At 54.5% G+C, this 27,756-nt stretch overlaps 2 protein-coding genes across 9 annotated transcripts; one reads left to right on the forward strand and one right to left on the reverse strand.

Annotated features, from left to right (window-relative positions):
* Positions 1-3,606: 3,606 nt before the first annotated feature.
* DBNL (drebrin like) lies at positions 3,607-15,394 on the forward strand. 8 transcript variants are annotated; one of them, XM_043588326.1, is made up of 14 exons: positions 3,734-3,846; positions 4,261-4,410; positions 8,332-8,387; positions 9,616-9,728; positions 10,278-10,352; positions 11,350-11,496; positions 12,249-12,326; positions 12,619-12,773; positions 12,852-12,900; positions 13,127-13,220; positions 13,758-13,853; positions 13,961-14,076; positions 14,337-14,460; positions 14,812-15,394. In XM_043588326.1, exons 2-14 carry the CDS (start codon positions 4,349-4,351, stop codon positions 14,949-14,951), a joined length of 1,305 nt encoding a protein of 434 aa, XP_043444261.1. In that variant the 5' UTR covers positions 3,734-3,846; positions 4,261-4,348; the 3' UTR covers positions 14,952-15,394. The 8 variants fall into 8 exon arrangements, with proteins under 8 accessions (XP_043444263.1, XP_043444262.1, XP_043444259.1 ...); XM_043588328.1 differs by lacking the exon at positions 4,261-4,410 and having other exon boundaries at positions 3,607-3,846; positions 12,855-12,900; positions 14,364-14,460; XM_043588327.1 differs by lacking the exon at positions 4,261-4,410 and having other exon boundaries at positions 3,640-3,846; positions 14,364-14,460.
* A 1,151-nt stretch (positions 15,395-16,545) lies between these two features.
* Positions 16,546-19,055, reverse strand: PGAM2 (phosphoglycerate mutase 2). Its single transcript, XM_043588332.1, has 3 exons — positions 18,559-19,055; positions 18,266-18,446; positions 16,546-16,748 (listed from the first exon to the last, which is right to left on the reverse strand). Exons 1-3 carry the CDS (start codon positions 18,970-18,972, stop codon positions 16,582-16,584), a joined length of 762 nt encoding a protein of 253 aa, XP_043444267.1. The 5' UTR covers positions 18,973-19,055; the 3' UTR covers positions 16,546-16,581.
* Between the last annotated feature and the right edge of the window lie 8,701 nt (positions 19,056-27,756).

Raw genomic sequence — 27,756 nt, forward strand, 5'->3', positions numbered from 1 at the left:
GGAAGCCTCCAGACCTTGGACCTGGAGATCAAGGTGACCACAGGGGGCTGCTTTGCTCCAGCAGCTCCCAAGTTATAGCACAGTTTCACTGCTGAAGCACTCCAGTGAGATTACTGAGTTTAGTCATACCACCACTTCCTGAGCAAAGCAGGCAGTAGTCGGAGCCTGGTCGGAGTCCGGAGTCCGTTGTGGGGGTCCCCAGGGGGGGCCCTCTGTTACCACAAGGCTACCTTTTGGATTCCATGGCCCTATTCCCTGCCTCACCATGGTGAGAACTGTCTTTTAAATGTTTCTCTTTGCTATCCCTTTGTTCTCTGCTTAAGCCAAATGACAAATCTTAATAGAGGAGAAGAATGCCATTGTCACCATACCTCCTGGGAAGCTTCTCAGCATGGGTCTGCCACTTCAGACAGTGACCACCTTGTACCTCGCAGCAAGTTCACATTTCAGAGACCAATCAGAAGCTCAGAGAGGGAGAATCTAGGTTCAGGTTGGTGTTGAGACCACGGGTGCCATGTTCAAGCACAATAGCTTAAGACCCAGGAATCTGGTGACCTTTCTGAGTCCAGTCAGTTTCCCGAGCCTGCTCTCTCTGCTAGAGAAATGGAGCAGAGAGAGTGAAGGCAACGCTCTCAGGTCCACAGTGTAAGTTATCATTCACCCTTTGCAAGCCTGAGTTGTGCTCTATACCTGCCAGGCTGCTTGGACAGGGGCCCACAGTCTCTCTGGCACATCCCCTGGACTCTCTCCCCCTGGGGAACTTGTCTGCTTATCATGCCTTCCAGGGCTCCAATCAGCCTCAAGAACAGGCTTCTTAGGCCAAAACCTTATTTTAAGACTCACCATGGTGCACTGTTGTCCAAATGCTATGTTTCCAAGGTGAGTCCCAGGCCAGCAACTGGGGAGCAGATCCAAAAACCCACCTTTGGGGGGATGTGCTGTTCTTCCCTGTGGGCCAGATAGATCAGGAAACTGCATGATCTTAAGCAACCAATCTACCACGAGTGGAAGTCTATTAACTCTGACCAGAAGCGTCTGCGTTTAGGGGGTGGTGCCGAGATCCTGGCCCTTTGTCAAGCTCCAGGAAGACCCAGCAGTTCTAAGACTATGGCACAAGTCCAGATTTTCTGACAGGGGATTAAAACGCTGGGACACAAATGTCCAACAGGCCTAGCCGCTGACCCTGAGCACTACATCAATGCATGGGATGCCACGCCACTTCACTTCAAGTGCTCAGGGTTGGGCAGATTTCTGCAATTCAAGAGCAAGTGTCTTTAAGGGCCAGAAAGGCACTTGGGGAACTGCTCTGCAGAGCTCTCTGCTTGAGGTCTGTAGCGGGTACCCAGTGGGAGGTGGTGCTGAGAAAGAGCCTGGAGGTCACCATGGACCCTCACCCACCCACCCCCATCCTGTGCCTCTGTTCTTCCACTGGCCCTTCTCATTGTGCCACCTGCTTCCTCCCCAGCAGTGCTGGGTGAGGGTTGGACCTGGATTAGATGGTCCTCTGATAGATGGAGGATGTGACTGCCATTCCCCACAATGGCAGCCCAGAGCTGTGTGCTGTCTGCTGGTGAAGGAGGAAATACCTGCTGTTCCCCCTGGCCAGTCCGCTGGCCTCATCAGCCCCCACTCTGGTTTTTCCCTATTGACAGATTTTATTACTAACAAAACCAGACAGCTATGGAGAATCTGTAAAAATCCTCTATCAGACCAAATAGCAGCTTCTTGATTTCTTTAAAAAATGTCTCCTTCTGGGGCACCTGGATGGCTCAGTCGGTTAAGTATCCGACTCTTGGTTTCAGCTCAGGTCATGACCTCACGGTTTCTGAGATGGAGCCCTATGTCGAGCTGTCTCTCTCTCTCAAAATAAATAGTAAACACTAAAATTTTGTTCAAAAAAAATCACCTGATCACACACAAGATCACACTGCTCTCCATAAAGACTGCCAGGGATTCAGTTACACCTAGAATAAAGTGCCAAGCCCTTCCCTGACTCACAGGGTCCTCCTGGTTCCAGTTTCCACCCTCATGCTCCATCCGCAGCCCATCATTAGGCTGGATCCTGCCTTGCAGCTCCAACACATCTTGCTCCCTCTGCCTGGAGCACTTCTTCTCAGACCTGCCACAGCTGTGCTCCCCATCCCATATCCAGGCCTTTCCTGGCCTGTCAAGTGGAAATAGGCTCCCATACCCTAGAGCAGAAAACAGAATCCTGGTGCCCCCAACTTTCCACACCAGGGAACACTCCTTAATAACCTTCTCTCATGGAGCCCGTGTCTTCCTGCTTTTCCCTTCAGGGTAGATGCACCTGGTTAGCACACTGAGCGGATCTACTTCCGGAACAAAGAGACCTGCCTCTTTTCAAGCTGGTAGGTTCTCTCCAAGTTGACTAAAATGTTGAAAAGTGCTCCCAGACCTCTTAAGGGTCCAAGGACCCTATGTGGGGCTTACCAGCTAGGTGACTGAAGAAACTGGGAACTAGGACATGTTTAAATAGAGAATATTCCCAGAGAAAGAAGAAAAAAGATGCATTGGGGCCAAAAGGAAGAAGGCAGGATAGTCAGACTGAGAGCTGAACTTCCCTGAACATGGAGGGCGACAGCCTGGGATGGAGCAGAAAGTCACCTGAGGGGGTGTGACGGAAAAACAAGGGCAGTGGAGACGTTACTGAAGAAAAGAAGACTTAGAAATTGAGAGAGTTGGGAGGCCCCCGAGGCCTCCCGTTGCTAGAGCTCGCTTTTCTGATGCAAACACAGCAGTGAAGTCAAAGTGGAGAAATGGGGAAAGCTGCACCCTTGCATCAGAGAAGACCCAGGAAAGACTGGCGGGGGGGGGGGGGGGGGGGTGCGGGTTGCCGCTCTGCCCATGAGATGCCAGAACTTCTGCCTGTAAGGCAAGCAGCAATGACAGAATGTACAGAAGTAAGAGCGGACAAAACAAATGAACCAGGTTTGTGTCCAAATAAAGTTCACGAGCCTTTATCTACACAATCAGACCCCAACACCTTAAGATTTCAGTAGCTGATTCGGCAGCAAGTCCTGACCCGAACTGCCACGAAGCTATTTAGTCTTTCGCTGGCCGGCTTGGGTGACGTTTCACAGAATGGGTGCGGAATAGGAGCGCGCTGGGCTGCTGCTCAGGACCCTGCGGGAGGGCTTCCCGAGCGCACAGGACACGCGTGGTGCTGCTGCTCCGAAACCCTAGAGGCTGCGTGCACCTGCGCAGGGCCGTGGGGTGGCCCCGGGGCCCGTCTGTGCGGGGAGGCCAGCGGGGTTCCCTCCGTAGCCGGTCCTTAACCAACAAGAGGACAAAGTGCAGGCGAGGTGGAGGCGGCTCAGCAGCACCTCGAGTTTACTCGCGCACGCAACGATGCGTTCACGCTTCACCCATTCACAGACCGAGCCCACGGGAAAGGTGAGCCCAAGATTCTGAAAACAGGGCACTGACTGCAACAAGAGAGGAGAGATATGCACGGCCCTCCGTGAGTGCAGCTATGGGGGCCCGGCTTGGGCTCCTCCGCCACTCGGCCGCACAAAGGACACGCCCTCTATCTTCTCTACCAGCCACACCTTCTCCCATCGGCCCCGCCCGCAGTGCTTCCGCTTCCGGCCGCGGGGCGGGGCTTCCTGGTGTGGGGGCGGGGCTTCCGGCCGCGAAGACGCTGCCGCCTCCAGGCCGCCGGAGTGGGCGGGGCCCGGAAGCGGCGGCGGCGGCGGCGGCGGCGGCGGCGGCGGCGGCGGCGCGGGGACTGAAAGGGCCGGCCATGGCTGCGAACCTGAGCCGGAACGGGCCGGCGCTGCAAGACGCCTACTTGCGGGTGGTCACCGAGAAGTCCCCGACTGACTGGTGGGCGCCGGGAGGGACCGGGCCGGGCGGGGGGCAGGAGGCCAGGGGCCACGGGTGCGCTGGGGCTCCCGGTTCAGCCACACCTGCGCCGCTCCCTGTGAGGTGCCGTCCGCACCGTCGTCACCCGCCGTCCCGCCAGCCCCGCCGTGCGTGGGGGGCCCGCGCCGCCCCAGCTCCCCCCTCCGCCGGCCTCCATGTTGGCTTCGGCGCCGGGCTGCGGCGGACGGCCGTCCCCACACAAAGGGGATCTCCGCAGCCGTCGGAGGGAGCGTCTCCCCAGCTCCCACTGCAGGGATGAGGCCCTGGGCGGCCGGAAGCCCGTCTGGGAATGGGAGCCTTCCCAGGAGGTCAGGCGTTCGGGTCCCCCGGGCTCTGTGAGTGTGGATTTCAGAACCTCCCTTTCTCCGAGAATAGTCCTTCCCGTGCTTGAGCCGTGCGGACACGAACGAAACTGCCGGCCACCAGTCTGGAAGGAGACCCCTCCTCATCCGTCCACCTCCTCATGACAGCTTCCAGTGGGCCGTCAGTGTCCAGTACCCCTCATGCAGTTGCTGGGGTTTTACGGTACCGGCAGCCTTTGTCCGAGGGCTCTGGGGCAGCCTTGGGCGGCAGACTGGGAGTACCGCGCGGTCATTCTCCATCACTTTCCCCTTTGCCTGAACCGTTTTCGCTGACCAGTTTTGAGCACTTCCGGTACTAAGGAAATATGCTGAGTGTGATGAACTAAGGTGACCGGCTTTGGGGAGCCTTTGCTCCTGGCGGGGGCAGGGCCCCCTGGGACAGGCTGCAGCGACAGGCTGGTCTCTGCACCGCCCCGGTGCTGCTTCCCCATCTCTGCTCTTCCTGGTGCCCAACACAGAGCACTTTCCTACCGTGGGCTGTTGTGGCACGGGGAACATTCTATTCTTTCCTCCAGCCCTCAGCCTTCTCGGGGAGAGCTTGGGAACACAAGCTGCCTGGGTCAGCAGAGGCTCTGGGGCAGAGTTGACGTGGGCTCCCTGCCCGGGGCTCGTGCACACTTTTGCAGGGGAGCCAAGCAGCTCCTCTGTTTGAAGCACATCTAATTAGTAAGGAAGGGTGTCTGCTAACCGTGGGATTTCTCTGCCTTCGCGGCTTCATTATGCTTAGGAAGTTCACCCGCAAATCATGTACTTCTTTTTAAGCCTAAGAGTTTCTAGATGTCAGCCCCCACCCCACCTCTCTCCTACTCCCAGAGAGCCCTTAGCCCTCTGCTGTGACTCCAGACCCTGCTGACAGTATTGCCAAGTGCCCCCTTTGACATCCACATGAGGCCACCTGACTCTAGACCCCGGAACCATCTTTGCCCCTCTCCAGTCCTGCTCAGCTAGGGTCTTGCTATCTTGTGTGCTCTTAAGGACGTGCTATAGCCCTTGATGACTTACCCAAGGGAGTCCTGAGCCTCCCTCTGGCTTCCTTCCAGGTCTCTCTTCATTCTCAGTTTCCACTGGTTTGGGGTGATGTCCCACAGCCCAGTTGGCAGTTCAGGCCTCCCACGCTCCCAGCTTTTCCTTAGGCTTCTCAGATCTGTCTGCCACCACCCTGCTCTGAAACTCCCCCTCCCCACCTCTCTGTCCCTGAGGAGGGTGCTGAGCCTCTTTCCCCTCACCATGTGACCAGCCAGCCTCTGCTCCCACTGCCACAGCCATTAAGTATCTCAACAGGTACATGTGGTAGACCCCACTCAGCTGAAAAAATACCTAGATTGTGTTACTTCTGTGCATAAACTTGAGCGGCTTCCTGTTTCATGTGAAATAAAGCCCAGACCCCTTACCTCGGCCCGCAGGCCCTGTGCAGCTAGCTCCTGACCCCTCCTGCCACCCCTCCCCCTTACCATACTGGGGCCACACCTGTTTGCCACCGCTGTGGCCTTCTTTCTCTTCCTCAAACATGTGAGCTGGTTCCTCCTTAGAGCCCTCGCTCTTGCCGCTTCTCCTTTCTAGCACCCTCATCATCCCTGGGGGTCTCCCCAGACTTCTCAGCATGGAGAGGCCTTCCTCAATTCCCCAGTCCCTGATGCACTCACGCTTTCTGTCTCTTGGGTGACTGTCTCCAGACACATGGTTTTTCTTGTCACCTTTCTCTTCACCAGGAGGAATAGGGCCTGTCTGTCCCTGGTGTAGGGCTACCATGTGCGCTCAGTGCTTGGGTGAGACTGGACTGGGAAGGGCACAGAGTGCTGTGGAGGGTATCAGCAAGAAGAGGCAGGTCACGAAAGGTTTCACATGCAGAGTGGGTGGCATTGGGCTGGGACCCGAAGCTGGGTGGGGTGGGGGGCAGGCATGTCAGCTCCCAATCTTGGATCTTTTTCTTGCTTCCCCAGGTTGTTCTCCTAGATGGAGTCATGTTTGTTGACCTCTTGTACCCACATCACTGCCTGACAGTACATTCTTGACAGTGTGTTTCTTTCTTGTCTCCCATTAGAAGGTGACTTCCATGCTCATGGAAGGGCCTCTTTGTACATATCCGAAGCTTTGTGCCCATCACCACAAGCGGCAGGTTCTCAGTACATGTGTCAGAAGGGATGGTTTGAGTTACAAGGTGCTCAGCGCACCACAGTCCTTGTGCTGTGCACAGGCCAGCATACTGCTTTTCCGTGGTGATTTGAAAAAAGGATAGAAGTCAGTTGAATGTGGGAATGAGCCTCTGATCTGGGAACATTCAAGAAGGTGGCTTGGGCTGGAGCCCAGGGTATGGGGGGGGGGGGGTCAAGTTGGAGGGCAGGCAGCAGGCATGGAGCGTGGCTCTTACTAGCTGCTGGGTCGCTTCTTGGGAGAGCTGCACTGAGCAGAAGTCTCTGCTCCCCGCAGTGTGTCCGGTGTCCCTGTCTTTTGCAGCCAGGGCTTGGTGGCTTCAAACATCCAGTCTTCTTTCAGGAAGAGGGCTGGCCAGGACTCCGATCACCAGAATCTGGATGTCCCCCTCCTCCCACATCCTTTCCATTTGTCTGTGTGTTCCATTTAGTGTCTCTCTCCTAGAAGGGGTGTCCCCCATGCCAGCCAGACCTTCTGGGTCTGGGTTTCTTTCTTCCGACTTCCTCAGGCTGGGCAGCTCTGCCCGATGCCTTAGCAAGGCCTTGGGGAAGCTGAGTGGAGGCTGATTTGCTTCCTTGTGGACTCTTTACCCCAAAGTCCCTGTCTGGCCAGCCACAGCAGAGCTGTGCTCAGAGCGGGGGAGATAGTGCACAAGACCAGATTTTGCCTCTGACTTGCTGTCTGCTGGGTCAGCATTCCTACCCCAGGTTCCACCAACCTGGAGCCGAGCTCCTGCAGAGTTGGTGTTGATGGCTGAGCTCCGTGCGGACTGTGGAGAAGCCACCTGTTCCAGAACGTTCTCCTTGGGTAACCTTTGTTCTGGTCATGGGACTTTTTATGCCCCACATATAATAAAATCTGCTATATTTTCTCAACGCCTCTGGAGCTCAAGTTTATAAAAACAAATTTTTCCCAGAGTTCTTGTGAATAATTAGTCTTACAGAAAAAGATAGGTGTGGTCTATGGTCACCTGTGGAGAGTTAAGGCTCCTCCGAAAAAAGAATTTGCTTGACTTCATGGTGAGTCATGGCCCATGTGGTTTCTGGGTTTTCCAGAAGAGTCCAAAGCCCAGAGAGATCTGCTCCAGAAACTCTTCAGGCTTTCAGAAGGCAGAGCAGATACGCACAAGGTGTTGGGCGGCATTCCGAAATGCCTCATGTGCTTTTCCTTGGGGGGCTTTGGGTTGAGGAATATGCAGGTATCTTTTATCTTCTCAAATTCACAAACCTGATAGACAAGTGAGTATTTCACACATGAATGTGTGGACAGTTGCCATAAAACTTTCCAGCTTAAGGGCATCTCCAATGGCTTAGTTGGCAGAGTGTAAAACTCTTGATCTCTGGGTTGTGAATTCCACCCCCACGTTGGGCATAGAGCTTCCTTAAAATCTAATCAGACGGTGCCTAGGTGGCTCAGTCAGTTAAGCATCCGACTCTTGGTTTCAGCTCAGGTCACGGTTCATGGGTTTGAGCACCACGTCCGGCCCTGTGCTGACAGTGCAGAGCCTGGTTGGGATTCTCTCTTCCTCTCTCTCTGCCCCTCCACCCTACATCTCTCTCAATCTCAAAATAAATAAAAATTTTTAAAAAGTCAAACAAATTTTCCAGCATAGGGACACTTGGCTGGCTTAGTCAGTAGAGTGTGTGACTCTTGATCTCTGGGTCATGAGTTCAAGTCCCACATTGGGCATAGAGCTTCCTTCAAATCAAGTCAGACAAACAAACTTTACAGCTTAGTTGCCCTCACAGTAGATGTAGGCTCCCCTTCATAAGTTTGTCTCTCAGGATAAGCCCCTGTGGGTGAGAACTAAGAAGGCCATGGCTCTGGGCCAGCCTCGGGCCTGTGTTACCATCATGCTGAGCTCTGGTGGGTGTGGCAAGGGCAGATGGCACCCAGCGCACTGGCTACAGAGCTCACCTGTGTTTTGTTTCAGGGCTCTCTTTACCTATGAGGGTAATAGCAATGACATCCGTGTGGCTGGCACTGGAGGTAAGTATGACCAAGTGAGGGGGCGAGGAGGCTGGTGGGGGAGGAGGGTGGGAGGAGGGGAGAGAGTGGTAGCCATCAGGGTCCCCAGCCCACACCACAGTAGCACCACCGTTGGGGAGTTGGACACAGCTTTGTTACTCAGCAAATGTTCACCAGTGCATTCTCCACTTGCCATACAAGTGCTTCTGGTGACCTGTTCTAGAAAGCCCCTCCCTTGTGAGGGCTGCTCCCTGACCTTTAGCAGGACCGCTGCTGGCCGTGCTCTCACGTGCACTGTGATGCCTCAGGTGGTGGAGAAGTGCAGGGTTCAGTAGCCTGCATTTCCTGCCACCGCCTCCACTGGTACTCACAGGGCTCTGCTGTGCGTACTCCAAGTAGGGGCTCAGGGCTGTCCCAGGTCTCTGTGGCCCTATAGCTAAAGTACCCGACCCAGCTCCTCACTAGCTGATAAGGACCACAACCTCAGTGTCAGGAGAATGGCTGAGGATGGCTCCTGTGCCCTCATCACCCATCCCCTTACCTTCACTTGGAGGATCTAAGAACTGAGCCTGAGCGTGACTGAAGGACATTCCCACCTGCTTGGGACCCTCTTGGTGGCCTGGGGGTCTGAGCAGACTCATGGGTAGGGCAGGTGACTCCCAGCAGGCCTATTCCAGGGCCCTCAGTAGGTCCAGGCAACGGTAAAATTGTTGTAGAGATCCTCCATTTGGAAGCCTGATGCCCAGTTTGTAACAAAAATGACGATTTTACTTACAGAATTACCCATGGGTTTTATAGGAATGGTTTTTAGACTGGCGTATGTAAAAACTCACCTGGGGTCCTCGGGGCACCTGGGTGGCTCAGTTGGTTGAGTGTCCAACTTTAGCTCAGGTCATGATCTCACAGCTCGTGGGTTTAAGCCCTGCATGAGCTCGCCACTGTTGGCGCAGAGCCTGCCTGGGATCTTCTGTTCCCCTCTAAGCTGCTTCCCTGCTTCCACTCTCTCTCTCAAAAATAAATCTTACAAAAAAAAAAAAAAAATCACCTGGGGTCCTTGTCACAAATGCAGATCCTGGGTCCCACCCAGCTCCTGTGAGTTAGCTCAATGAAGACGGGCACAGGAATCCAATTTTGATGTAGGCAACACTGAGAACCCCTGGTTTAGAGCCATTTGGGTTTGGTCTCCTGGCGGACAGTGTGCCAGGGTGGGCAGCAGGTGCGGGACACCTCACTTCCCTGTGACCTGCAGAGGGAGGCCTGGAGGAGATGGTGGAGGAACTCAACAGCGGGAAGGTGATGTACGGCTTCTGCAGGGTGAAGGACCCCAACTCCGGCCTGCCCAAATTTGTCCTCATCAACTGGGTATGTGGAACTGGCGGGCTCTCGGTTCTTACCCAGGTGCGACCCGGAAGAACTCCCTTTCCTTCTCCTCCTCTGCCATTCACGATTGGAGCAGAGAAGGACTTGACTTCAGGGCAGCTCGGAGGTGGTGAAGGAACACACCAGTAGATTAAGTCATTGTGGCCCAAAGGATAATGGGGGCCTGGCTAGCGTAGAATTCCCAGTGCCTCCCCCCCAAGCCCAGGATTATTCCTACAAAATGGAGTACAAACAATCGCAGGACCCCCTTGCCTGTGTCCCCTTCAGAGTAGTCATCCTGAGGGAGCAGGGGGCCTGGAGAAGGCTCTGAGACCACAGGACTGGTGGGTGGGACTAGAAAATTCTGAGCCAACCCCCTGCCCATGGAAGCTGGTGGTCATCCTGCCACAAGAACCTCCTTGACTTGGAGGTGTGGGCCTTGCCTTATCCTCTGCTTTAGGGTCCCAGCTCTGTCTTTGTTGGGACACACAGGGATGCTGCTGAGCCCCCAGGGAGGGATTGGTGAGTCATGCTGGGTGTGTTGTGTTGCAGACAGGCGAGGGTGTGAACGACGTAAGGAAGGGAGCATGCGCCAACCACGTCAGCACCATGGCCAGCTTTCTGAAGGTGAGGGCTGTTCCCTGAGGGCCTCACAGAGTTTGCCAGGCCCCCAGGCTCCTGGGTGTGCATGAGCAGGAGTTGCAGCCAGAGCTGGAATTGTGTCCCACGCCCCAGTACTCTGTCTGGACTTGAGGCTGTGACCCGAGGCTGCCCTGCTCTTGCTCAGCAGGTGCGTGGGAGGCCACACTGCGGCCAGAGCCACTAGCAGGCTGGCTTCAGTGGGGAGGAAGGGTGAATGACTGTCCTTTCTGAGCTCAGGAGGAACAGGCTGGAGCTGGTCCTGGGGCAGGGCAGGGCCTTGGGTTCCCTTAGTTTGTCAGTGTGGTCAGGATCTGGAGGAGAACAGTTGTGTATGCCCAGCCGCCTCAGCACGCACATTCCCTTTGATGGCTCCTCTCCAGCCTGTCCCCACACGTATTTATGTCCGTCCTTGTAGCGGAACCTCCTTCAGTGCCAGAAGCATTTGTTGTTTGCTTGTCGGGTAACTTTTTGCATTTCTTGGTTACCGGCAAAGAGACTCAGGACTTTGATTTCTGGTTCTGCCAGTGCTTCTCCAGGTATGCCTCGCTTTCTTTTCTAGGAGCTGAAAGAAAGAGAGGATCCCAAGCTTATTAGGTGTTCACTAACAGTGAGTGAGGTCATGGATCTGACTTCTCAAGAAGTCAGTGGCTTGCTTTTTGTAGAAAATAAGTTTCCAGATTCTTTTTAAAGTTTGTTTTTGCTCATGAGAAGGAGCTCTTTAACACCTGGGTCTGCAGCAGAGAGCGTGCCGCACACATAACAAGCCATAGACAGTGCTGCAGAGGGCAAAGACCTCGTGCCCGCACTGGACAAGTACAAGTTTGCCTCAAGGTGGTTTGTGGGCCATGAGCAGAGCGTGCCTAGGTGCCCAGCAGGGTTCCCTGCCCTTGAGCCTGGGTGGCAGTTGTCTGAGCTGTGTGGACTGCGGTGTGCATCCTGTCCTTTCCTGGAGCTGCACCTCCTGACTGCTCTCCTGCTGCAGGGGGCCCATGTGACGATCAATGCTAGGGCCGAGGAGGACGTGGAGCCTGAGTGCATCATGCAGAAGGTGGCCAGAGCCTCCGGTGCCAACTATGCCTTCCACAGGGAGAGCGGCCGTTTCCAGGACACGGGCCCCCAGGCGCCCGTGGTGAGTGCTGCCTGGGCGGGCGGCAGGGCAGGGGCAGGTCAGGAGTGTGCAGTTACCCTGTCCCACCTGGCTGCACCCGCCCTGGGTGGTTTATCCCTCACAGGGCTGGGCTCCTGGCTACCTGGCTTCCGGCCCCGGAGCCAGATGAAGGTGCAGATGGCCGACAGAAGTGGGAGCTGCCCCCCCTGGTGGGGCAGGTGCTAGTGGGCATGAGGAGCAGCCCTCCACCCTGTCTGGTCCCACCAGCTGTTTGGAGCCTCTCTGCAGGGACAGTGTAGTCACCCTCGAGGCCACAGCACCGGTGTGTCCTGCACAGCCCTGGGTGGGGGGCACCGTGGAGGAATGTAAGGCAGTGGATGGGCAGACACCTGCTGGCCTGTAGTCCTAGTGCCAGGTGGGGGGGGGGTCCAGTCCCCCGATGCACAGCCGGAGTCTGTGGAGATTCCCGGGCACCGCCCAGTGCAGTCAGCTATCTGTGTCTGGTGGACCAGCCTCCTAGAAATGGCCAGAGGCCGGTCTCAGAACCTCCTTGGCCTCCATCCACAGGGGTCTGGTGCGGCCAGAGACCTCCTCAGTGTTGCCTGGGGTTGAGAGCTTCCTTGTCTGGTGGTTTCCTAGGGCCATTGGGCTGTCTTGGTTCTGGTCTCCTTGAGAGGCCCAGGGCCAGCGCCCCTGCCCTGCCAGGCACCATCCTGAAGGTTGTTGCTCATGTTCTGTGGGCGGTCCAGTGGGGAACCCTCTGTCCTCTGCAGGGCTCCGTGTACCAGAAGACCAATGCCATGTCTGAGATCAAAAAGGTTGGCAAAGACAGCTTCTGGGCCAAAGCAGAGGTGAGTGCCCTTCTCAGAGATTAAGTGTGCCTTCCTCTCTGTCCCTTGGTTTTTCTCACAGTGAACCCCTGGGACACACGTTCCTGTTTGCGCCCATTCATAGGCTGTCAGACTGGGCTGAGGGAGTTAAGTGACAGGGCCTGAGGGCACTCACCTGCACCTCTGCACGCAGGCCACAGGCCCCCAACGCCCCAGGCAGCACTCGCAAGAATGCCAGGGTGGACTCAGAGAGGGGGCAGGTCTGCCTGCGGCGCAGGGGCTGAGTGGGCCGCGGGCACTGTTCTCTCCGCAGAAGGAGGAGGAGAACCGCAAGCGAGAGGAGAAGCGGCGGGCAGAGGAGGAGCGGCAGCAGCTGGAGCAGGAGCGCCGGGAACGGGAGCTGCGTGAGGCTGCCCGCAGGGAGCAGCGCTATCGGGAGGAGCAGGGCAGCGAGGCCACGCCCCAGAGGTGAGGGCCCAGAGGGCGGGCAGAGGGAGGGTCCTAAGCAGGCAGCCGGGCTGCAGCTCCTCCCTGTGCCCCTCCCAGCAGGACATGTGAGCAGCCAGAAGTGGTTTTGGGGAGCAGACAGGAGCAGGTGAGACTTGTCTGTCCAGTGATGCGGGGGTCTCCGGGAGGGTCCCGTGGCCGGCTGGGCAGAGTGGAGCCTGGAGCGCGTGTGGGTGTGTCTCGGTGGTGGTGGAAACGAGCTCAAAGGGCAGAAGTTGTTGTCCAAGACGAGGCCTGGGAGCCTCTCCCAAAGCACCTGGGCCCACGCTCACTGCCAGGTGCTCGCACCCTTTCCCCCTCCCTCCACCCCCCAGGACCCTGGCAGTCCACAGCCAGCACATCCACGGGACATTTTCAGACAGAAGGAGAGGGCCCTGTCTACCACATCCATCTCCAGCCCCCAGCCAGGTAAGCCTACCCTCTGGGCCTAGCCCTGAGGTAGAGGCCGGCCGAGGGGTCCTGGGGTCCCAGTACAGGGTTCCCTGAGGTGACAGATGTGTCAGAGTATGACAGACACACATGAGCAGGGAGAGCCCGTGCTCATGAGAGTGGCTTCTGAGAGGGGAGCCTGGGTGTCAGGGGTCCCTTCCCCGCCCTCAGCCTCGTCCCACAGAGACCTGGAAGGGCAGGGCCACGTGTGGCTTCAGAGGGGAGACCCTCCAGCCTGGCCCCGTAAACTTGTAGTGCAGCTCGCACATTGGCTCAGAGCTGGCCCCAGGAGCCTCTGTCACCTGCTCTTTGGCCCCCAGGGAAACAGGACTGCTCTGTGCGTGTGCATGTGTGTGTGCGCGCATCATGGTGTTTCTGTAGTTGCTCTATGTCCCCATTCACTCTGCGTGACAGCCACTGTTCCAGGACAGGTCCGCCAGCACAGGGCCCAGAAACGGTGGAGACTGCCTGTTCTTCCCATTTGTCAGCTCTCATGCGTGTGTCTTTGGTCTGCAGGCAAACTGCGGAGCCCCTTCCTGCAGAAGCAGCTTACCCAGCCAGAGACCCACCTCAGCAGAGAGCCCACCCAGGCCACCTCAGGGCCCAGGCCAGGCAAGGCGCTTAGCCTCCCCATGGGAGGCTGGGCATGTGGGCGCGGTAGGGACAAGGAGGTGTCCTCCGCTCCCTGGGCTCAGAGCAGGCTGTGCCCTCCTGTGCAGGTCTCTGTGAGGAGCCGGTGCCCAGCACGCCACCGTGTCCGGTGCAGGCAGAAGAGGAGGAAGCTGTGTATGAGGAGCCCCCAGAGCAGGAGTCCTTCTATGAGGAGCCCCCAATGGTGGGTCCCTTGAGTGGGGCGGGGCGTGGCTGTGAGGGGGCCCAGAAACACCCTCCTTAGCCATACCACTCGTGGGACACCTGACTTTGTAACGGTTCACTATGTGCGGATTATCTTGTTTTGTCTCGGAGCAGCCCTGTGCGAGGAATTGTCTGGCACACTTTGCCGTGTGGGAGGCCCTGTGTTAGGGAGCATTGTTGGGGTGGTGGGGCGGCGGCAGCCCCCACCCTCTGTGTGCCAGCCGGTAACTAGGACCCCAGGTTCCTCTTCTCTCCGTCCGCGGGCAGGTGCAGCAGCAAGATGCTGGCTCTGAGCACGTGGACCACTACCCAGGGCTGAGCGGGAAGGGGCTCTGTGCCCGGGCCCTGTACGACTACCAGGCAGGTAATGTGCTCAGACCACAGGGCCCCACGTCAGGAGACAGGCCTTGGGGGCTCCCTTGGGGGGCCAGAAGGGTGAGGATGGGGTGGATGCCCCACACAGCCCGGGCCTTCACGTGCCCTCTGGGCAGCTGCCCAACGTCTGTTGGTGTGAATCCCTGCTGCCAGCGCCACGCTGAGCCTGAAGGTGTGACCAGAGGGCTGGGTACACCCTGGACACTGGACCCCCAGCGAGTCTGGGTGGAGGCCTTGGGAGGCGGGCTGCCGTGTGGTGTCGGGACAGGTGAGGGCCTGGCTGCCAGGCCCCCAGCTCCAGTGCGGCCTCCGGCTCACCCTCCGGCTCACCTTCCCACAGCCGACGACACAGAGATCTCCTTCGACCCCGAAAATCTCATCACGGGCATCGAGGTGATTGACGAGGGCTGGTGGCGCGGCTACGGGCCTGACGGCCACTTTGGCATGTTTCCCGCCAACTACGTGGAGCTCATTGAGTGAGGACCCCCCCACCGCTGGCCGCTCCGAGGCTGTCCTTCCCTTCCCCACCCAGGCGTGCTTTCCTTCTTACCGGGGGACGTGGCGTGTGTGGCTCGAGAGCCGTTCGGCAGTCCTCCAAGAATGGGACCCCCAGAGAAGATGAGCCCTCGGGCTCCCACAGACGCCTCAATGCAGCTGATTCCCAACACCTGCTTCTGGCAGCTCCTGGCCCGCCCCTGCCCCCGCCCCACCAGCCTTGCCTTTGACCCCCACGGAGGACACTGAGCCAAGCCCTGCTCATGGCCAGCCCCTCAGTGACCTCTGCCTGAGGAGAGTGGCACTGCTGAACCGGGCGGTCTGAGCAGGGGCATTTCCTTATCTCCTCTTCCTCTTGGCTCTGAAGAGTGGTGGTTACAGCTGTTAGTGACCCTCGGGAACAGTGAACTTAAGAGTTTATGACCAAAGTCTCGGGTCATAACAGTTTGGGCAGCGTCAGATCACCCTTCTAGACCCTGCCCTGTGTCCCCAGTTCTGTCCCTCTGCCGGGGCTGAGCACGCCCCCCGCCCCCGAGTGTATGAAGGAAGGGATGGGAGCGTCCTGTGTACCACACCCCCCACAATGGCCCCAGCCTGTGCCTGCTGTCCCGCCCCAGGTGCCCCAGGCCTGTCTGCTTTCAGATGAGAATTGCCCCATGCAGGCCCCAGTTGTGACCCGCCCTGCTGTGGCCTGAATGCCCCCGTGTGGAAACAGACCCCTTCCTGGGTGTCTGTGGGACGCGTGTACCTTCAGACCTCAGGCCAGACAGCCACCTGGGAGAGGCATAAACATGAAGCTGTGACCACAGTCAGCCTCTTGGATTTCAGTTCTCTGGGAGGGGCTGAGGGCCTCCCTCCCTACCCTGGGGACCCTCTGCCCATGCAGGACCAAGCCTGTGTGCACGTGTGCATGGAATGAGGTGCCTGGCAACCCCCGAATGTTACAGATTATGGTTCCTCATGCTCTGGCAGGTGCTGGGTGGAAGCAGCTTGGGGCACAGGCCGAACTAAGGGGATCGCTGTCCCATCTCGTCTGTCTCCGGCTAAGCTTCAGGCAGGCCTTACCACATCCCAGTTTCTCCACCATGAAGCCAGCATGGCCCAACCAGCTTCAGAGGCTCCATGAGTCAGGGTCACACGGCTCTGAGGCCAGCTGTGGGGTTGTCCTAAGACACTGGGACGCCTTGGAGGTGGGGCTTGGTCCCTGGGGCTGCAGGGACAGCAGAGGACACCCTGTCTGCGGGAAAGTGGCCATGAAGTGATGCTGTCCTGGCTGCAGTCCCTGCTCATCCTGGGCACAGCTTGGTCACCCCAGGCACCCGGATCCTAAAGCAAAGTCACCAAATGGCTGTTTTGGTTTTTAGGGTCACCATAGGGGGCTTGTTAGAAGTTACCTGATAGCCCAGATTGGGGAGCAGACTCCTGCCCCTGGCTCCTGGGGCCCTTGCACCTAAACGGGGGTGGGCAGGGCAGGTGGCAGGGGCCTGGCCGGGGCCAAGTGCCCTGGGGCAGGGTTTGTGGAACCCCCAGCTGGAGGCCTTAGGAGCCAGGCGTCCAGAGCCACACTGGACTCAGGTGGTGGGAGGAGGTGCCTTTATTGCCGAAAGCCCACCCCTCACTTGGCCTTGCCCTGGGCAGCCACAGCCTCCATGGCTTTCCGCACAGTTTCTTCATCACCCAGGAACCGCATGGGCTTGGTGGGCTTCAGTGCCTGGTCCAGCTCGTACACGATGGGGATCCCCGTGGGCAGGTTCAGCTCCATGATGGCCTGGTCTGACATCCCTGGACCGGGGGAACAGGGTCCTTAGTCCCTGCTGGCCTGTGCCAGGCAGCTGCCTGCTCTTGCATTCAGCTGGCCCCATGACCTTTATGGGCCACAGAGCTGGGTCAGCCAGGCGTCAACCCTCCTGCCCCCACAGTAAGCCACAAAAAAGGGCTTGGGGAAGGTCAAGCCAGAAGTCAGGGACAGAGTGCCCTACAGAGTAGCTGTGGTGAGCCAGGACCTTGCACCCCCAGCCTGGAGTTGCTGTTGACCTGGGACAGTGCCATTGGGCTCCTCCAGCCAGATCGATGGATGTTTGGCTTCTAGGATATTCTGAATTCTAGATGTCAGGAGCAGGGGTGCTCCTGACACATGTGCTTGGAGAGACAGTGAGAAGGGCCTCCCATGGCCAAGGTGGAGGGAGGCCCTACTGGGTGGAAAGGGCAAGGGTTCCCAAGGAAACCTGACCCTGCCTGCCTCCACAGCCCCTGGCCTGGAATAGCAGCTCGACCTTTGCGATTCCTGACACCCCGCCCCCTCAGTGTGACTGAAGAAAATGTTCTCCAGGCAATGGAAAGCTGAGGCCTCTCTCCTGCCCTCCCAGATGGGGCCCTTGGAAGGGAGGGGACAGGAGGGTCTTCCCACCATGTGAGGACCCAGCATCCTGGGGAGAGGGGCTGGGGCTGGCCAGGCCTCAGGGGCCTCTCTGTGCTCTGGCCAGCTGCCCACCCGACCCCCAAAGCAGGAGGTTTGGAACCCCACACCCTGCCTGCCTTCTTCCCCTTTCCACAATCCCCACAAGCGTGAAGTCCATTTGAATGCTAATTTAAACTCTCCTGAGGATCTGTGCAACTGTCTAAGGTAGTATCAGGGGGGCTCGGTGGAGACACATGCGTGTAGGGGTGGGGGGAACCCAGCTACGCGCCAGACGGCTAGGACTGCTGCACACCCTGCACCCTTCTTTTGACTGGTTTTACTTTTGCCTGGCATGGGTGTGAGCTGGGGCTCTGCCCTGGGCTTCATGTCCAACTGCAGGCAGTACTGGGAGGAGCCCCAAGAGCCCCCCCGCCAAACCCCAGAGAGGGTGGTTGAGACCCAACAAGTGAAGTGACTTGACCAGGGTCACAATAAATGTGCAGCCAGACGGCCCTGCCTTTGCCCAGCTGGGTGTCCTTGGGCATGGCCTTGTCTCTAGCCCAGGCTTGTGTCTAGGAAGCCAGCCCCGCCCCAGGCCTGTGACCCCTGTGCAGGGCTTGGGCCTGGGTCAGTGGTGGCAGATGTTTTCACCCACAGTCTTCAGAAGGAAACTCACTGTACACAAGCAAGTGAAACATTTTACAAAGTGGGTTTTTTTTTGTAAGTGGTTTCTCAACCTCAGATCAACTCAGTTTGAAACCCCCACCCTGCAGGCTCCTGTCTGCACAGCTGCCTCCATCATGCAGGGGGTACTTGGCTAACGTGAGAAGTTGGGGCCCGAATGGTTCAAAGGTACGTAACCCCCCCCACCTCCGTGCACATCCCACAAGGTTGTCCTCACCTTCCAGATGTTTGACGATGCCCCGCAGGCTGTTCCCATGGGCGGCGATGAGCACTCTCTTGCCAGCCTTGATCTGGGGGGCGATCTCCTCGTTCCAGAAGGGGAGGGCCCGGGCGATGGTGTCCTTCAGGCTCTCACACGTAGGCAGCTCCCCGGGCTTCAGGCCTGCATACCGCCGCTCCTGGGGGCATCCACACTGCTGTTTTGTCCCCAGAAAGCCAGACCCCAGACCCCAGCTGCCATCCCCGGGGGCCCCTGCCCTAGACCTGCCCCTGGTGCTCCAAGCAGCCCACCTTGCTGATGGAGCTGTAGTAGGGGTGCTTCTCGTCCATGGGGGGCGGCGGGATGTCGAAGGAACGCCTCCAGATCTTCACCTGCTCCTCGCCGTGCTTGGCGGCTGTCTCTGCCTTGTTGAGGCCTGTGAGGCCTCCGTAGTGCCTCTCGTTGAGGCGCCAGGTGCGCACCACGGGCAGCCACATCTGGTCTGTGCCGTCCAGGATGGTCCAGAGGGTGCGGATGGCTCGCTTCAGCACCGACGTGTAGCAGATGTCAAACTCCATCTTGGCGTCCCTGATGGCCTCGGCGCCCTTCTTGGCCTCCTGGGCCCCCTTCTCACTCAGCTCTGCATCGAACCAGCCACAGAAGCGGTTCTCCTGGTTCCAGGTGCTCTCACCGTGCCGAACCATCACGAGGCGGTGGGTGGACATGGCGGTGGTGTTGGGGAGCGTGGCAGGCTCCGGACAGGGACAGCCGCCTCCCAGGTGCACCCAGTTTTATAACAGTCTGTCCCCAGCCCCCACCCTGGCCAACTGCCAGTCAGCATTCCAGGCCTGACGGGCAGCGGCAGGTGGCCAGCAGCAAAGCCTGGGGGGAGGGCAGGCACAGAACCAGACTTAAAATAGCCCCACCAACCTGGGCCCCTGGGCTGGGTGGGGCTGCTGAGCAGGACCCAGTGTGCAGGGCACAAGTCAGGGCCCTTGACAAGCCTGAGGAGGGTGGGGAGGGCTGGCAGGAGTAGAGGGGGTCCCAGAGCAAGACTTCTCTGTCCCAGGGGGGCCAACACTCAGGCGGAGGCACAGTGAATCCCCACCTGCTTTCTCCTGGTACTCGTTAACACAAATGGGGACATGCCTGCATCTCGGTGAGAAACTGACCCGTGTAAAGGGGAGCCAGGAGCTGTGTGCACCCATGCGCCTGAGTGTGTACACACGTGTGCAGGCACATGTGCATGCCTGCTGTGCGTTGCATGTACACATGTGCTCGTATCTGGTGCGTGTTGCGTGTACGTGTATGTGCGTGTAAAGTGCCAGAAATCCCTTCCCCTGGTGGCTCGACTCTGCTCACCCGGAAGTGGGGGCCACATACAGTCTTTCCTTAGGGGTCCTGGACCCCCTCCCCAGGTCCTGCTGCTCTGACAGGCCCTGCCCTCAGAGGAAGGCCTGTGGCTGATGGCTGGACTGGGAGGGGCTGTGACATAATTTCCACAAGTCCCCTCGAGGGGGGAGAGGTAGTGAAAGGTCAGGTCGCTGTGGGCAGAGCCAGGGAACCGGTGGGGACCGAAGCCCTGGGGAGAGAGGTCTGGCCCTGCAGGGAGAGCAGCAGGCAGCAGTGTGGGCAACAGGCTGAGGCCAAGCAGGCAGAGCTGTTTCCAAGACAACCCCAGGGGAGGGGAGGCCAGAAGGAAAAAGAGGGTGCCTTTGTTTCCTCTTGGGCCCCTCTGTCAAGCTCTGGTGCACACCTGCCACCCCTCCCACCCGCTGCCATCACCAAAGCCAGGCTCACCCCTCCCCACTGAAACCACCTTTAAGGAGAAAGAAATCCAAGAGTCATGCTCCCCAGGGATCCCAGAACCAGAGACCCTGGTTGCCGGGTTCATGCCCAGCTAAGCAAGAGCGCCCAGAAATGGGCCGAGGTTGGTGCTGGGGGGTCTGCCCGAGACTTCTGCATTCTGATTTCGGGAGACGAAGGCCACTGGGGCGGGGGCTGCACCGTCATGAGGGAGGCTGTCCAGTGTCCCCTTCCTCCCCACCACTGCTGCAGTGACCATACCCTCACCCTATCATGCTTCTGAAAATGGAAAAGGGTGAGCGGGAGGCCAGCAGAGGGTCAGCTACTACACTGAGACTTGGCCCTGACATGCTTCCCTCCAGCCCTGCTGTCCACTCAAGGGAGAGCCTCCCAGCTCTGGGTTCCTAACATGGAGGCTGCACACCCACCCCACCGATTGCAAGTGGAGGTCACCCTCCCCCTCCTGACGGTGCCACACACAGGCTCTGCCACTCCAGCTCTACCCCCCTTAAAGCCACCTCTCCTATGCATGGTCTACTCTTTGCCCCCTTGACCACTGACCAGGCCCTGGGATGCCCCAGCAGGGCCCAGGCAGAACGGTGCAAGCAGCTGTTCTAGTTTGTCCTAGCGTCTAGGGATGAGTAAAAAGGGCATAGGGAGAGATGGGGGGGCCCGGGGAGGGAGGGGTGGGGGATAGAGGAGGGGTAGAGACAGCCCCTTGCAGGTGCAGCAGGAGGCAAAGGGCTCAGCCATGACCGAGTTCTGGGGGACAGTGTTCCAGGCAGAGGGGCCAGCAAGGAACCGGTCCCCACCGGAGAGCACACAGGTGTGTGGCAGGGGGGTATGAGGGTTTGGGCCCTGCGTCCTGACACGGGCCACTGGAGAGTTTGAAGCATGGTCGTATTTTAACGTCACTGCAGCGGTAAGAAGCTGTTTGGAGACAGCCCAGCCGGGGCCCTGGTAGAGGAGCCGGCCTGACCTGGGCGCAGATGGGCGCTGAGAGGCTGTGGGACTGGGCAGGCGCTGGGTCTCGCTGCCCCCCCCCGCCCCCCCGCCTGGCCCCCCGAGGGAGGAGCACAGAGAGGGGCGGGGCTTGTGCCCCGATGAGCTCGGACCAGAGGGTCCAGGAGGCCTCTGTGCGCCGGTGCCGGCCCGATTCGGACCCACTCCACAAGCACAAGTCCATCCGTCTGCGGTGCACGGGCGGCTCAAGCGCTGGGAGTGCTGCAGGGGGCAAGCGAGGCACAGCCCGAGGGGCCTGCAGCTCAGTGAGCGGACACTGGCGGCACCACGTCTGGCCTGGCTGTTGGGTGGTGACGAGGCCTCAGACAAGGGAGCGAGGGGGCTGCTGTCTCCACAGGGTGGTCCTGGGGAGGTGGAGGGAGCATCCTGAGCACAGCTTGAGTCCTAGGCAGACAGAGGCAGAGAGCAAACGTGGGGGCGGGCAGGGAGAAGGAGCAGGCAGGTGATGCAAGGAGATGGGATGGGAAGTTCCACGAAACAGCAGTGACTTCATCAGTTTCATTTCCAGGATTGCCCAGCTGGCAGTGCGCCCCAGTATGCAAGGAAAGCGCTCCGGAGAATCCCTCTGGTCTGAGTAGCTGAAATGAAGCCTCTGAGGGTCAGGGGTGGGGCGATCCCTCCCTTGTCCCCTTCCTCCCCACCAAAGCTCCTGAGTAATAATGTGCAGGTGGTATAGTTATGGCAACGCCCCTCCAGGCAGGCTGCCCTCCAACCAGAGGCGTGTGCGCAGCTACTCGGCCCTGTGCAGCAGGGTGGGGAAACTGAGGCCCCAGGGAGCTGTGAAGTAGCAGGGCAGGCTTGCAGAGGAAGGAGATCAGGTGAGTGGTCCAGTGTAGTTCCCAGCTGTCTGATGAGTGCACCTGTGGGGTCTGACTGCAGACACACACCACCACAGGTCCTATGCCAACCACTGTCTGCACAGACACAGCACGGACCAACTAGTAACACTGCACACAGCCAATGGATGCAAGAAGACAGGGGCAGAAGGCAGGTAGTCTAACACCTGCCAGAGCAATACACTCAGCGTTCTCCCTGTGATTTAAATAAGACCCAGACTCTCGTGGTACTGTTCAAAATATCTAGGACACCTTTGCACATGGTTGTCCAGTTTTCCCAACACCATTTATTGCAGAGAAAATCCTGCCCCCATGGTACATTCTTGGTCCTTCATCATAAACGAGTTGGCCATGATGTGTGGGTTTATCTCTGGGTTCTCTATTCTGTTCCATTGGTCTATGTGTCTGTTTTTATGCCAATAATAGTGTTTTTGATTACTTATGGCTCTGTAGTATAGTTTGAAATCAGGGAGCATGATGCCTCCAGCTTTGTTCTTTTTTCTCAGGATTGCTTTGCTATCCATGGTCTTTTGTGATTCTATATAAATTTCAGAACTATTTTTTCTATTTTGAGAAAAATGCCTTTGGAACTTTGATAGATGCTTCATTGAATCTGTAGATTGCCTTTTTAAAAAATGTTTATTGGGGCACCTTGGGTGGCTCAGTTAGTTACGCATCCAGCTTTGGCTCAGGTCATGAACTCGCAGTTTATGGGTTTGAGCCCTGTGTTGGATTCTGTGCTGACAGCTCAGAGCCTGGAGCCTCCTCCAGATTCTGTGTCTCCCTCTCTCTCTGCCCCTCCTCTGCTTATGCTCTCTCTTTCTCTCTCTCTCTCTCTCTCTCTCTCTCTCTCTCTCTGTCTCTCTCTCTCTGTCTCTCACAAATAAGAGCACCTTCGAGCAAATGGGGGAGAGGCAGGGAGAGAGAATCCCAAGCAGGCTCAACACAGGGCTTGATCTCATGACCGAGAGATCATGACTTGACTGTTATCAAGAGTCAGATGCTTAACCAACTGAACCACCCAGGAGCTCCTGTAGATTGCTTTAGATGATGTGGATATTTTAACAATATTAATTCTTCCAGCCCATGAGCATGGAATATCCTTCCATTTGTGTGTCTTCAATTTCTTTCATCAGTATCTTTTAGTGTACAGATCTCTCACTTCATTGGTTAGATTTACTCCTAGGTCGTTTATTATTTTTTGATGCAATTACACATGGGATTGTTAATTTCTCTGATAGTTGATTGTTAGTGCATAGAAATACAACTGATCTCTATGTATTGATTTTGCTTCCTGCAACTTTACTGAATCCATTTATTAGTTCTAACAGTTTGGAGGGTTTTTTTGTCATCCCTTTAATGTTTTCCATATATAAGATCATATCATCTCCAAATAGAGGAAGTTTTACTTCTTCTTTTACCAATTGGATGCCTTTCATTTCTTTTTCTTGCCTGATTGCTGTGGCTATGACCTCTAGTACTACTTTGAACAAAAGTGGTGAGAGTGGGTATTCTTGTCTTATTCCTGATCTTAACAGGAAAAGCTTTTCTCTGTTAGGAGTAATTAGCTGTGAGCTTATCATATATGGCCTTCACTGTATTGAGATATGTTCCCTCTATATGCATTTTGTTGAGGGTTTTTAAATCCTAAATCAATGTTTTGTCAAATCCTTTTCCTTCATTTATTGAGATGATCATAATTTTTGTCCTTCATTGTATTCATGTGGTGGATCACACTGGCTGATTTGTGGGTGCTGAGTTATCCTTGCATCCCTGGGTTAACTCCCACTTGACTCTGGTGTATGACCCTTTTAATGCATTGTTAAATTCAGTTTGCTAATATTTTGTTGAGGATTTTCGCATCCATGTCATCAAGGATAGTTAAGTGTAATTTTTCTTTCCTTAGAGTGTCTTTGTCTGGTTTTAGCATCAGGGTAAAGCTGACCTTATAAAATAAGTTTGAAATTGTTCCTTCCTGTTGTAGTTTTTGGGATAGTTGGAGAAGAATTGGTGTTAATTTTTCTTTAACTGTTTGGTAGAAGCACCAGGACGGTCTGGTCCTGAAATCCTTGTTAGGAGGTTTTTGATTACCAATCTGTTTATTAGTAATTGGTCTGTCCAGATTTTCTGTTTCTTCATGACTCAGTCTTGGTAGGTTGTATGTTTCTAAGAATTTACTCATTTCTTCTAGCTGACCCAGTTTGCTGGTGTTAGTCATCCTTTGTGATCCTTTGTATTTGCATGGTATTAGTTGTAACATCATTTCTTTCATTTATAATTTTGAGTCCTTTTTTTTTATTAGTATAAGTAGCTGATTTGTCTATTTTATCTTTTTTTTAAAAAATCTCTTAGTTTTGTTGATCTTTTCTATTATCTCTTTAGACTCTATTTCTACTCTGATCTTTTTATTCCTGTCCTTCTACTAATTTGGGGCTTTTTTTCTAGTTCCTTGAGGTGAAAAGATAGGTCGTTTATTTGAGCTTTTTCTTAATGTAGGCGTTTACTGCTATAAGCTTCCCTCTTAAAACTGCTTTTACAGGGGCGCCTGGGTGGCTCAGTTGGTTAAGCATCCGACTTCGGCTCAGGTCATGACCTCATGGTCCAGGAGTTCGAGCTCCATGTCGGGCTCTGTGCTGACAGCTCAGAGCCTGGAGCCTGTTTCAAATTCTGTGTCTCCCTCTCTCTCTGACCCTTCTCCGTTCATGCTCTGTCTCTCCCTGTCTCAAAAATAAATAAATGTTTAAAAAAATTTTTTTTAACTGCTTTTACTGCATCTGATAGGTTTTGGTATGTTGTATTTCCATTTTATTTGTTTCAAGATATATTTTGTCTTTTTCTTTTTTGACCACTGGTTGTTTAGAAGTGTGTTGTTTAATCTCTACATGTTGTGAACTTTCCAAATTTCTTCCTGTAATTGATTTCTAGTTTCATATCATTATGATCAGAAAAGATGTTTGATAGGACTTCAATCTTCTTGAATTTATTAAGGCCTGTTTTGTGGATATTCTCTATCCTGGAGAATGCCCCATGTGTATTCTGCTGCTGGATGAACTATTGTGTAGATGTCTGTCAGGTCCATCTGGTCTAATGCATAGTTAAGTCTTCTTATTTTCTGTCCATTACTGAAAACGGGGTCTTGAAGTTTGCTGTTACTGTATTCCTGTCTATTTCTCTCATCAGGTCTGTTACTGTTTGCTTTATATATTTAGGTGCTCCTATGTTGCGTACAACAGTAATTTTAAATTTTTATTTTATCCTCTTGTTGGATTGACCCCTTTATCATTATATTATGACCTTCTTTGTCTCTTCTTACTGTCTTTGGTCTAAAGTCTCTTTTGTCTAATATACCCCTGTTTTCGTTTGCATGAAATATTTTTCCATCTCTTCACTTTCAGTCTGCTTCCTTAAAACTTAAAGGCAGCTTATAGTTGGTCTTTTTTATAATCCATTCAGCTGCTCTATATCTTTTCATTGGAGAATTTAGTCCATTTACATTTAATTACTTATATTGGGGTGCCTGGGTGGCTCAGTCAGTTGGGCGTCCAGCTTCGGCACAGGTCATGATCTCACAGTCTGTGAGTTCAAACTCTGCATCGGGCTCTGTGCTGACAGCTGGGAGCCTGGAGCCTGCTTCAGATTCTGTCTCCCTCTCTCTCTGCCCCTCCTCCGTTCACACTCTGTCTCTCTCAAAAATAAACGTTAAAAATTTTTGTTAAATACTTACTTATAGATACAGTCTTACTATTGCTATTTTGTTCATTGTTTCTTGTTGGTTTGTAATTCCTTCATTCCTTTCTTCCTCTTTCGCTCTGTGATTTGATAATTTGCTGCAGTGATATGCTTAATCTTTTGTGTATCTACTACAGAGTTTGACTTTGTGGTTACCATGAGGGTTACATAGTTTTAACAGTGTATTTTAGGTTGATAATACCTTAGCTTTGAACACATACTAAAGTTCTATATTTTTACTCCCCCCCCCCATTTTGGTTTTGATATTACAATTTACATCTCCTTACATGTTATATCCATTAACAAATTACTATAAATACCTTTGTCTTTTAACCTTTATTATAAGTGAATTATAGATTGGTAAGTGATTTACTCATCACCATTACAATATCAGAGTATTCTGAACTTAACTAGGTGTTAACCTTTACCAGTGATAATTATACTTGCATATGTTTTCCTGTTACTAATTAACATGTTCTGTTTCAGCTTGAAGTCCCTTTAATATTTCTTGTAAGGTTGATCTAATGGTGATGAACTCCTTCAAGCTTTTCTGGAAAATTCTTGATCTCTCCTTCAATTCTGAAGGATGACTTTGCCAGGTATGGTATTCTTGACCAGAAGGGCTTTTTTTGGGTTTTTTGTTTTGTTTTGTTTCTTTCAGCACTTTGAAAATACCATGACATTCCCTTATGGCCTGAAAAGTTTCTGCTGAGAAATCTGATGGTCTTGTGGGAGGTGGGGGTTCCCTTCTATGTAACCAATTATTTTTCTCTTACTGCTTTTAATATTCTCTCATTGTCTTTAAATTGTGACAGCTTAATTAAAATGTGTCTTGGTGTGGGTTTCGTTGAATTCATCTTATTGGGAACTCTATGGGCTTCCTGGATCGGGATAGTTCTTTCCCAGGTTAGTGAAGTTTTCAGCCATTTCTCCAATAAGCCTTCTTTCTCTCTCCTCCTTCTGGGACCCCATAATGTACGTTTTGGCCTACTTGAGTAGTGTCCCATAAGCCCCTTAAGCTATCTTCTTTTTCGTTTCTTTTAGCTCCTCTAATTGGATGAATCCCATTGTACTGTCTTCAAGTAAGTTTTTGGTTTTTTCTTGAGTGAGAGAGAGAGTGCACAAGCTGGGGAGGGGACAGAGGGAGAGAGAGAATCCTAAGCAGTCTCCACACTCAGTGCAGAACCCGACATGGGATTCAATCACACAACCCTGAGCTGAAATCAAGAGTCAGATGCTCAACTGACTGAACCACCCAGGCACGCCCAAGTCAGCTTTAATTTTTTTTTAATTTAAATTCTAGATAGTTAACATACAATGCAATATTGGTTTCCGGAGTAGAATCCAGTGATTCATCTGAGTCAGCTTTATATAGTCTGTTGCCGAACCCCTCTGTTGAATCTCAGATCCGTTACTGTATTCTTCAGCTCTGTGGTTTGTTGGGTATTTTCTTACAATTTTCATGTCTTTGTTGAAATTCTCATTTGTTCATGCATTATTCTCCTGAGCTCAGTGGGCATCTTTATGACCATTATTTTGAACTTTTTATCAGCTAAGTCACTAATCTCCATATCATGAAGGTCTATTTCTGGAGTTTTATCTTGTTCTTTGGTTTGGAACATATTCCTCTGTTCCTTTTCCTTGACTCTGTGTTGATTTCTGTGTATTAGACAAAACAGCCACCTCTCCAAGGTTTGATGGGGGGTCTATGAAGGGGATGGACCTTATCCTTCAGCCCAGCCCAAGCTCTCGATTCTCTCAAACTTTCATGATTGCCCGAGCACCTTCTTTGTTCATAGTTGTTCTAGTGGTTGAAAGTGTGCCAAGGCCTGTCAGTGTCCCAGAGGGGAGGCTCAGCCATAGATGTGTGCTAAATTAGAAGCCTGACCCCCACGCTGCAGCTTTCATAGACAAACAGGCCTCTTTTGTGGAAGGCCTGGGAGATAGGATTTCGGTCTGCGTACTCTGTGCTGAACCCTGGAAGGATAGCTGGTTAAGAATGGTTTCTTTGAACAGGTCTGTGGGGCCCTGCAAATGCAAACCCCACCGGCCACCAGAACCAGGTGATCAAGGGGTATGTCCTCTGGATGCACCAGATATGTGCATGAGCTCCTT

The sequence above is a fragment of the Prionailurus bengalensis genome, chromosome A2 (genome assembly GCF_016509475.1).
Source record: "Prionailurus bengalensis isolate Pbe53 chromosome A2, Fcat_Pben_1.1_paternal_pri, whole genome shotgun sequence".
In the NCBI taxonomy this organism is placed as follows: domain Eukaryota; kingdom Metazoa; phylum Chordata; class Mammalia; order Carnivora; family Felidae; genus Prionailurus; species Prionailurus bengalensis.